This window comes from Bos indicus, chromosome 18 (genome assembly GCF_029378745.1).
Source record: "Bos indicus isolate NIAB-ARS_2022 breed Sahiwal x Tharparkar chromosome 18, NIAB-ARS_B.indTharparkar_mat_pri_1.0, whole genome shotgun sequence".
Taxonomy (NCBI): Eukaryota; Metazoa; Chordata; class Mammalia; order Artiodactyla; family Bovidae; genus Bos; species Bos indicus.
In genome coordinates, this window is record NC_091777.1 from 64052726 (window position 1) to 64062615 (window position 9890).

The 9890-nt window shown below is 58.3% G+C and overlaps 1 protein-coding gene across 3 annotated transcripts; it reads left to right on the forward strand.

Moving 5' to 3' along the window:
- Positions 1-50: 50 nt before the first annotated feature.
- TMC4 (transmembrane channel like 4) lies at positions 51-9798 on the forward strand. 3 transcript variants are annotated; one of them, XM_070771857.1, is made up of 15 exons: positions 52-189; positions 1619-1832; positions 3597-3742; positions 3932-4164; positions 4253-4374; positions 5944-6091; positions 6585-6752; positions 6974-7137; positions 7388-7514; positions 7777-7874; positions 8137-8320; positions 8704-8834; positions 8938-9093; positions 9332-9410; positions 9515-9798. In XM_070771857.1, exons 1-15 carry the CDS (start codon positions 111-113, stop codon positions 9581-9583), a joined length of 2118 nt encoding a protein of 705 aa, XP_070627958.1. In that variant the 5' UTR covers positions 52-110; the 3' UTR covers positions 9584-9798. The 3 variants fall into 3 exon arrangements, with proteins under 3 accessions (XP_070627960.1, XP_070627958.1, XP_070627959.1); XM_070771858.1 differs by lacking the exon at positions 9332-9410; XM_070771859.1 differs by lacking the exons at positions 8704-8834; positions 8938-9093; positions 9332-9410 and having other exon boundaries at positions 51-189.
- Positions 9799-9890: the final 92 nt, after the last annotated feature.

Below are 9890 nucleotides of genomic sequence, written 5' to 3' on the forward strand. Positions count from 1 at the left end.
TGCCTCCGAGCCACCTGGCGGCCAGGTGCGCGCCCGCCTCAGGCCCCGCCTCGCCCGGGGCGGTCCCCGCTCGGGGGCCCTGGAGACGGAAACGGATCGGCGGCCGGGCCATGGAGGAGCGCCCGCCGTGGGACCCGGAGGCCTGGGGCTCCGTGGAGGGGCGGCCGGCACCCCGGGCGGCCAGAACAGGTCGGGGTCCTGGAGAAGGCCGGGTCCGGTCCGCCTGGCGGGGAGACGGCCTGGGGGAGGCGGAGAACGGGGGCCCCGGGCAGAGGGGACCCAGGGGCCGGGACTTAGAGCTCCCGGAAGGAGTGCGCAGACCCAGAGCCTGGGAGGCGGGAGTGTCCGCGCGTGTCTGAGGGCTGGCAGGGGCCAGAGTCAGGAACCGAATTAGAGGGGAAGGAAGTCCGGAGCCCACCCCTCAGCCTGAGGTGGGAGCGGCCACGCTTGGGTGCTTGGAGGGCGCAGGGCAGGGAGGGGCGGTGTCTGGGGCTGGGGGTCCAAACTCCCAGGTCTGAGGAGGAGGGGCCGGGGGCCTGGACCCCCGGGTCTGAGGGGAGAGGAGGGCTGGGGGCCTGGACCCCCAGGTCTGAGGGGAGAGGAGGGCTGGGGGCCTGGACCCCCAGGTCTGAGGGGGGAGGAGGGCTGGGGGCCTGGACCCCCGGGTCTGAGGAGGGAGGCGGGCCTGCGGGCCTGGGGGCCTGGACCCCTGGGTCTGAGGGGGGAGGCGGGGCTGGGGGCCTGGTCCCCGGGGTCTGAGGGGGGAGGCGTGGGGCCTGGACCCCCGGGTCTGAGGTGGGAGGAGGGGCTGGGGGCCTGGATCCCATGTCTGAGGTGGGAGGCATGGCGCCTGGATCCCCAGGTCTGAGGAGGAGGGGTGTGGGGCCTGGACCCCCGGGTCTGAGGGGGGAGGCGTGGGGCCTGGACCCCCGGGTCTGAGGGGGAAGGCGGGGGGCCTGGACCCCCGGGTCTGAGGTGGGAGGCGTGAGGCCTGGACCCCTGGGTCTGAGGTGGGAGGCGTGAGGCCTGGACCCCTGGGTCTGAGGGGGAAGGTGGGGGGCCTGGACCCCCGGGTCTGAGGTGGGAGGCGTGAGGCCTGGACCCCTGGGTCTGAGGGGGAAGGCGGGGGGCCTGGACCCCCGGGTCTGAGGGGGGAGGTGGGGGGCCTGGACCCCCGGGTCTGAGGTGGGAGGAGTGAGGCCTGGACCCCCGGGTCTGAGGGGGGAGGCGTGGGGCCTGGACGCCCAGGTCTGAGGAGGAGGGGTGTGGGACCTTGACCCCCGGGTCTGAGGTGGGAGGCGTGAGGCCTGGACCCCCGGGTCTGAGGGGGGAGGTGGGGAGCCTGGACCCCCGGGTCTGAGGAGGAGGGGCGTGGGGCCTGGGCCCCCGGGTCTGAGGGGGAAGGCGGGGGGTCTGGACCCCCGGGTCTGAGGGGGGGAGGAGGGGCTGGGGGCCCGGACTCCCGGGTCTGAGGGGGAAGGCAGGGGGTCTGGACCCCCGGGTCTGAGGGAGGAGGAGGGGCTGAGGGCCTGGACCCCTGCGTCTGACGGAGGAGGAGCGAGTGTCTGCACTTCCCGGCCTGGACCCCGGACCCACCCCGCGTCCTGTTCCTGCCCAGGCCCGTCACTGTCCTCTGTGCTGAATGAGCTGCCCAGCGCTGCCACCCTTCGGTACCGAGGCCCTGGGGTGCTGCCTTGGGGGTCTGAGGAGGCTGAGGACGAGGAGGCATGGAAGAGCATGCAGACCTCCGCAGACGCCGCACTTCAGGAGCAGCCGGAGCCCGGCGCCTCCCGGGAACTGCCGTGGCCCATGCTGGCCAGGCGGGCACACAGGTGAGGCCCCCGCCAGGCCTGGCCTCCTCCCCCGGCTAGCCGCTCCGCCCCCTTCTCTGGCCGCCCGTCTGTCCCTGCCCCTCTCCCAGCTGCCCCTCTGGGTTTCCTTGCCTCCCGTCAGTGTTGATGCTTCTCAGGCTCCAAGGAGTCCTGTCTGCAGGATTCCTGTGCTCTCTCTCCCCCAGCTTCTGTGTCTTCTGTCTTTTCTCCCTCCAAGCCTGACTGCCTCTGTCTGAAATCTGTTGTTCACTGTTTTTCTCTCTCTCTGAGCTTTATGTCAGTCTCTGCCTCCTACCACTCTGTTACATCTTTCTTTCCCCTGTCCTGCTACATAATTTGCAGGATGCAGTGAAAGCTGGGTCTCTTGTTCAACAGTTACTATGCATATGGCACAGCAGTAAAAGTAAGCCAGAGGCCCTTCCGAGAACGGCCCTGGGTGCTCCTCAGGTGACCCTTGACACTGACCCTTGCTCCTTATATAATCTGGACACCAGTCCCGAGGTGTGGGGAGGTTCCCTCATGCCAGACAATGCTCTGACTCCACCTGGGTGTCCAACAACACAACTCAACTGTAACACTATCTACCTGGAGATAGAACCTCATTCACATAAAAAAGACACCTTTATCACTCTCACCACTTAGGAAATTCTAGCCTTTAGGAACTCTGTGCTAACAGGAAGAAGACCAAATAATATAATTCTTTTTATTTTATCTTATCTTAACCACTGGACCTCCAGGGAAGTCCTCCCCGCCCCCTGCTTTATTTCGATACAATTGACAGATAGCATCTTATAAGTGTAAGGTGTACAGTGTTACACATACACTTATATGTTGCAAAATGATTACCACAGTGTGCTAGCTAACACCTCCACCATGTCACATAATTACTGTTTGTTTTTTTGTGGTGAGAACACTTACTCTGTTGGCAAAAGTATACAGTGCAGCATTATGAGCTATGATCATGGAGCTCTACATTAAATTCCCAGAATTCATTAATCTTTTAACTGGAAGCTTGTACTCTGACCAACATCAGCATTTACCTACTCTACCCCCTGGTTACCACCATCCTACTCTCTTCTAAGTTCAGTTTTTTTATTTCACTTCATTTTGTTTCATTTTTTGACTGTTCCGTGCAGCTTGTGGGATTTTTAGTTCCCCAACCAGGGATTGAACCTCCGCCCTCAGCAGTCAGAGCACAGAGTCCTAACCACTGGACTGCCAGGGAACTCTCAGGTCAATTTTTTTAGATTCCACATGGGATATCATATACTATGAAATATGTTTCTTATTATAAGTCACAATATCACACCTACCTTTTTTTTTTTTTTTTAACGTTATGATGATACTTGCCTACAGAAAAGTGCATGAGACATCATGCAATGGCTTACAGTTTTCCCAAAGCAAGGATCCAGATAACTTCCACCTGGGGCACCACCACCAGATGGGGCACCACCCATCTCCTTCCCAGACTTCTGCAGAGGATTGCCTCCTCGCTTTTCTTCACAGCTTCGCCATCTGTGTGTGCACCCCTGAACACTGTGCTTGCTCTGGGTCTTTCTGTGAATCGACCCCTGTAGTCTGTGTTTCCTGTCTTATGCTTAGTGTTAGGTGTGCTCCTTTTTACTGCTACAGAGCACCCCCTGTTAGGGACACCCAGAAGCCTGCTTCCTCGCCCAGCGGCTGGGTTGCCTCCACCTGTTGGTGGTCTCCATGCGGGACGGCCAGGCCGCTACTTTTCTGTCTCTGACTCTGTTTCCCCCCCAGACAGAGGCTTGCCAGGGACCGAGTGGCCCAGGGCGCGGGGTCCACAGGGGCCCAATGGACTCGGCTGATTCGGAGGTCCAAGGAGAAGGTGCGGGAAGGCCTGCGCTCCCTGCAGCCCTGGGCGTGGACGCTGAAGAGGATCGGGGGTACGGGGGATGGGGTTTGGGCTGGCGACTTGGGGCAGAACTGGACTCCCTGTCCTGAGGGAGGAGGGGCTGGGGTCTGGACCCCCGGGTCTGGGGAGGAGGTGTGGGGTCTGGACCCCCGGGTCGGAGGGAGGCGGGCCGGGACCGGACTGGGAGCGGAGCCCGCGGCCTCTCTGCTGCCCCCTGCAGGACAGTTTGGCGCTGGCACCGAGTCCTACTTCTCCCTGCTGCGTTTCCTGCTGCTTCTCAACGTGCTGGCCTCGGTGCTGACGGCCTGCATGATTCTGCTGCCCACCTGGTTGGAGGGGACTCCCCCGGGCCCCCCTGCCCCGAACGCCTCCTCGCCCTGCGGCTCCTACAACCCCGGCTCCCACGGCCTGGTCACCTTCGCCACCGAGCTCCTCAACCTGCTCTCTGGAGAGGTGTGTGCTGGGTCCCGGTATCCTCAGGGACCCCTGACCCTGGTGGCCCCACTTCCTGAACCCCCTTGTCCTGCCTTTCCTTCCGCAGGGTTTTCTAGAATGGTCTCCTCTCTTCTACGGGTTCTACCCGCCCCGCCCACACCTGGCCATCACCTACTTGTGCGCTGCGTTTGCCATTGGCCTCCTCTACCTGCTGCTCATCCTTCACCGGTCAGTGACACTCCTGCACCCAGATCCCCTGGACCGTGGCGGGGAGGAGCGGTGGGAGGAGCGCCCTCCTCCATAGGCCTGAGTCTCGCTCTGCTGCGGGGTCCCTTTCTCTCTGCTTGAATTGCAATCGGATTTTTAAAATGCTTCATGACTGGCTCCAGGCCGAGGATAGATGGGAGATGTCTCCCTCCTGTGACTTAGTCTAGTGGGGAGGGAAAGATATTAAACAAAGAAGGAAATTAATTGCATCTTTTCTGGAGGGGAGAGTGGCTGAATAGGAAATAAACAGGGGTGATTCATTCACTCAGGGATAGATATTAACTGAGCAGATACTATGTGTCAAGCATTGTTCTAGGCATTTGGCAAAACAGAGCCAAAAAAAAAAAAAAAAAACCCAACAGAGTCTGGTTGGTCCCGGTGGAGCTGACATTTTAACAGGAGAGACAAGTAATAAGCAATAGACCATAATGAGTGGATTGTATGGCATATTAGAGGGTGATCATGGTTGAGGTTACCCAGCCCCCAATCACCGTCGTTTGTATTAACACTATAGCTTGCTTTTGGCCCATTTTGTTCTTTATATAAAAGGAGACTCTATATATGATGAGGCTAAAGCCCGCAAGATTCCCTAATAATTAGAAGAGGGATGTGGTGAATGATAGAAGTTAAGAATGACTCCAGTGTTGGGACTTCCCTGGCCATCCAGTGGTTAAGACTCTGCCTTCCACTGCAGGGGGCGCAGGTTCAACCCCTGGTCAGGGAACTAAGGTCCTGAATGCTGCAGGGTACAGCCAGAAATTAAACAAAATAATAACAAATGACTTCAAAACAAACAAGAAAAGAATGACTATAGGTGTTTGCCATTTGAGATGGGGAGGGCTGTAGAAAGAGCAGGCTTTGGGCGGGGAATATCCAGGGTGCAGTTTTGGATCAGTAGATTATGAGGGAATATTGAGTATGCATTTGCATATGTGGGGGCCAGGCGAGAGGGCACAGGTGGAAGCAAGGAGGGCAGGTGGGTGCACTTGGGGGGTGATGGGGGCTGGCACCGGGGGTGGTGAAGGTGGATGTAGAGCCTTTTTGTACCGTTTTCTGTTTTAGTCCTTTTCTCGGGTTTTCTATCCCCTCCCTAGGTCTTTGTCCCCCTCTCTCCAGTCTCTACCTGCTCCCTCCTTCCTCTGGGCCTCTCCTTGGAACCCAACTTTCCCCATCTCCTTTTCTCTTATTGAGTCTTTGTCCCCCTTTCTTGGACTCTCTGCCACTTTGGGGTCTCAGTCTCCCCTTTGAATCTCTCTCTCCAGGGCCTCTGTTTCCTTCTGTTGGGACAGCCGGTCTTATCTCTTAGGTTTCTGTCTCTCCCTTCGGGGGTCTGTCCTCCAGGTCTGTTTCTGAATCTCTTCTTTAGTCTTTGGCATCAATGACTGGATGTGTCTCCATCAGGTAGCAGCTCTCCAAATGCCCTGTGTCTCAGAGTTCATTATCCCTATTTGCCCCATAAGACGGGAGGGGTGTGCCCCTGCTCACGGATGTCTTGCATACGCTCCATCTCCCGGTTCTCCCCTCTCTTAGCTCGGTGTCTGGGCTGAAGCAGACGTTGTTGGCTGAGTCAGAGGCCCTGACCCGCTACAGCCACCGCGTGTTCTCCGCCTGGGACTTTGGACTCAGCGGGGAGGTCCACGTGAGACTCCGCCAGCGCCTGATCCTATATGAGTTGCAGGTGCGCTTAGTGGCGGGGCCCTTTGAGCAGGGGGCACCCGAGGGGGCGGGGTTGACAGAATGGGCGGGGCCTGGGCCAGGGATGGGGCCTCCAGAGAGATGCTGGGCGGAGCTTTCTTCTTAGGAGGCGGGCCTTGAGGGAAAAGGGCTGAAGGCCACTACAGGTATGCCTGACGTCAAGGGTACAGGAAAAAGCTAGCTCAGTTCACAGTTAAGAGCAGGGCGTGGCCAGAAAAGGCTTGGCAGAGTAGAATCGAAACTCCAAAGGCCAGGCAGGAGTGCTGGGCGGGCCCTAGGAGGAGCTTGATGTGTTGGGCGGGGCGTTGGAAGGGCGGAGTCAGTTTTGAATTGTCAACCTGGAGGGTCTTGGATGGGCTGGGACCAGGACTATAGATGTTCTTAGGGAGCCGATGCAGCATCAGTTTCCGTTGAGCGTGGACCGCAGGCTGGACCTGGGGCAATGGAACACAAGTGGACGTCTCTTCCGGCCTTAGGTGGAGCTGGAGGAAGCGAGAGTGCGGCGCAGGGCTGCGGTGCGGACCCTGGGCCAACAAGCCAGGCTGTGGTCGGTGCGCCTGCTGCTCAACCTGGTGGTGCTGGCGCTCCTGGGGGCAGCCTTCTACGGCATCTACTGGGCTACCGGGGCCACTGTGGGCCTGCAGGTGCAGAGGGCCCTGGGGGAGGAAAGGCCCTGGAACCTACCTTCCCAAGGGTGGAAGAGACTGAAGCCTGTGATTCTTGGAATCTCAGAGAGGAAGGATTGGGGTCTGTGTGTGTGTGGTGGTGGTGGTGCTGAAGGAAGAAGAGGCTTGGGGAGGGTAATGGTAGGCATGGCCCCTGCAGGACCGCGGAGCCTCTTCTCTTGGCCCACCCTCCCTCCTAGGACAAGCCTCTTATCCAGCGGACGCCAGTACTGAAGCTCGTGGTGGATTACCTTCCGTCCATCTTCATCTCCGTGGTCAACTTCGTGCTGCCGCCTGTGTTCAAGCTCATTGCACCCCTGGAGGGCTACACCAGGAGTCGCCAGATCGTTTTTATCCTACTCAGGTTCTGGACTCCTGGCGTGGGCTGGGTCTGGCCGAGGGACATTGGTTCTACCAAATAAGAGACTGACATCGTCAAGATATGGGATCCGGTGGGATCTGGATTCAGATCCCGACTCCTCCTGTCACTGAGCCCCAGTTTTCTTCATCTGTGAAGTGGGGAGAACTGTGAGCACGCTCCACACAGGAGAATCCGGGCACGTGGTGGGCGCTCCATCAGTGTTGATGCCCTTTTTCTCTTTTCCACTTGCCAGGACAGTGTCTCTCCGCCTGGTCTCCCTGCTAGTCCTGCTCTTCTCTCTCTGGAATGAGATCACTTGCGGGGGTGATGCGGAGGATGAGAGGTGCAAAACCTGTGGCTATAATTACAAAGAACTTCCGGTGAGGATGCGGGGACTCCTGGGTCCTTGAAGGAAAGGAACAACCCGGTGGGTCCCAGATTCTTGGTTTGGGAGGAAAGAGGAGCTTGTGGTGCTAGAATACCTTCCCCATGAGGACAGGGGTATGGATTTTTAAAAAGAAGAAAGACCCCCGCCCCCCCAGATAAAGTATTGATAGAGTCTCATACTCCTGCAATTTGGAGACTCAGCTGTTTGGGTCTATAGGGTCCTGAGGTCCTTCTGACCTGTTCTTCGTCCCTCAGTGCTGGGAGACCCGCATGGGACAGGAGATGTACAAACTCCTACTATTTGATCTGCTAACCGGCCTGGCAGTCATCCTGCTCTACCAGTTTCCTCGGAAGTGAGAATCCCTCCCCTTGCTGTGGTCCCGCCCCTGCCCTAGGCCCGCAGACCATGCAGACCGCCCACCCTCCACGGGTCTGATAGTCAAGATTATTAACTCCACTCAAGCCCGGCCCCCTAGACGGACACTCCCGCTGGGCCTGGGAAGTTTCGCCCCGCCTCCAGATAGGCTCCCTTCCGATTGGTGGGCGGGACGGTGAAGGCGGGGAAACCCGTGGCCGGCCCGCCTCTGATTCTGCCGGTGTCATCCTGCCCCTCAGGCTGCTCTGCGGCCTCTGTCCCGGGGCGCTGGGCCGTTTTGCGAGGACCCAGGAGTTCCAGGTGCCTGACGAAGTGCTAGGGCTCATCTACGCACAGACAGTGGTCTGGGTGGGGAGTTTTTTCTGCCCTTTACTGCCTTTGCTCAACTCGGTGAAGTTCCTGTTGCTTTTCTACTTGAAGAAGGTGAGTGGTGGGGAGCAGCCTTGGGTCTGAGGCGGGGAGGTACTGGGGCTTGGGTTTCTGGATTCTGGGAGAAGAGAGTACTTAAGGATGTGACTTCCGAATCCTGGTGGGGGAGGATGCCGGGGTCCCGGACTACGAGATCCTGATAGAGGATGGGTCTGGAGGACAGACCCCTGGATGTGGGAGGAAGGGTCCAGGGCATCCCAATTGTTAGGTCTGAGGGAAGGAGGGGACCCAGACTCTTGTGTCTGATGGTGGAAAAGAACTGGGGTTCCTGGCTCCTGATTGAGGAGAGGGGGCCAGGGATTAGGGCTCCTGGATGGTGGAGGAGAGTCTGGGGCTCAGATTCCTGTGTCTCATATTCCTTCATCCCTTCCTGCCAGATCACCCTCTTCTCCACCTGCTCCCCGGCCTCCCGCACCTTTCGAGCCTCCACTGTGAATTTCTTTTTCCCCTTGGTCCTTCTCTTGGGTCTGGCCATCTCCGCCGTTCCTGTGCTTTATAGCATCTTCCTGTAAGTGTGAGAGGTACTGGCCTCTCTCTCCCACCCTCCACCCTCCTCTGTCCAGGGTTCTGACTTTGAGCCATCCTTGAGCTCTGCCTGTCTCTGACTTCAGGATTCCACCTTCCAAGCTGTGTGGTCCATTCCGGGGTCAGTCGTCCATCTGGGTGGTGATCCCCGCGTCTATCCGCGAACTGCCTCAGACGGCCCAGAATGTTCTCTTCTTCCTGGGTACCCAGGCTTTTGCTGTGCCCCTTCTGCTGATCTCCAGGTGAGGGCGCTAGACTCCTGGGTCTGAGTCTGAATGTCTGACCTGGGGTCCCGGGGCCTGCTTCTGAGAGAGAAGGGGGTTGGGGCCCAAACTCTTGGCTCTGAGGAAAAGAAGGGGCTGGGATGCTTTGACTCCTTGAGTCTGAAGGAGGAGGTCCAGACTCCTGGTTTCTAAAAAGCCCTACGTGGAAGATATTCTGAGAACGTTTGGGGAGTGGCTTCCATTTTATCTCCTCTAGCATCTTGATGGCGTATACCGTGGCCCTGGCTAACTCATATGGACGCCTCATCTCTGAACTCAAACGCCAAATACAGACGGTGAGCCAGGCCTGGCCCCTGGGAAGGGGTCCTGGAGAGTATGAAAAGGAACACAGGGGAGAGAAGAGTTGTCTCACCTCCCCCTCTCTTTACCCTTCCCTCAGGAGGCGCAGAATAAAGTCTTCCTGGCACAGCGTGCTGTGGCGCTGAGCTCGGCCGACAGAACTCTTTGACCTCTCCAGCCTGGCTTGGGGTGACGTCCCACTTCCAGCCCTAGACCTGCTCCCAGATCCTTTTTGAGCTTCGTCAACATCATTTGGGAAATGAGCGAACTGGAAAAGACTCCGCTCTTTTCCAGCCCTGGGATTCCCTGCTGAGCCCCCTGACACTCCAGTAAACCTCTTTCTAGTACTGTATCAATAAATATAGTACTGTATCAATAAACACAGCGGAGGCCGCTGAGTGCTTTTTAATCTCGGGTCCGGAAGCGGGGGGCAAGCCTTCAGCGGGACATAAACCAATCAAATGTGTGGGTCTGAG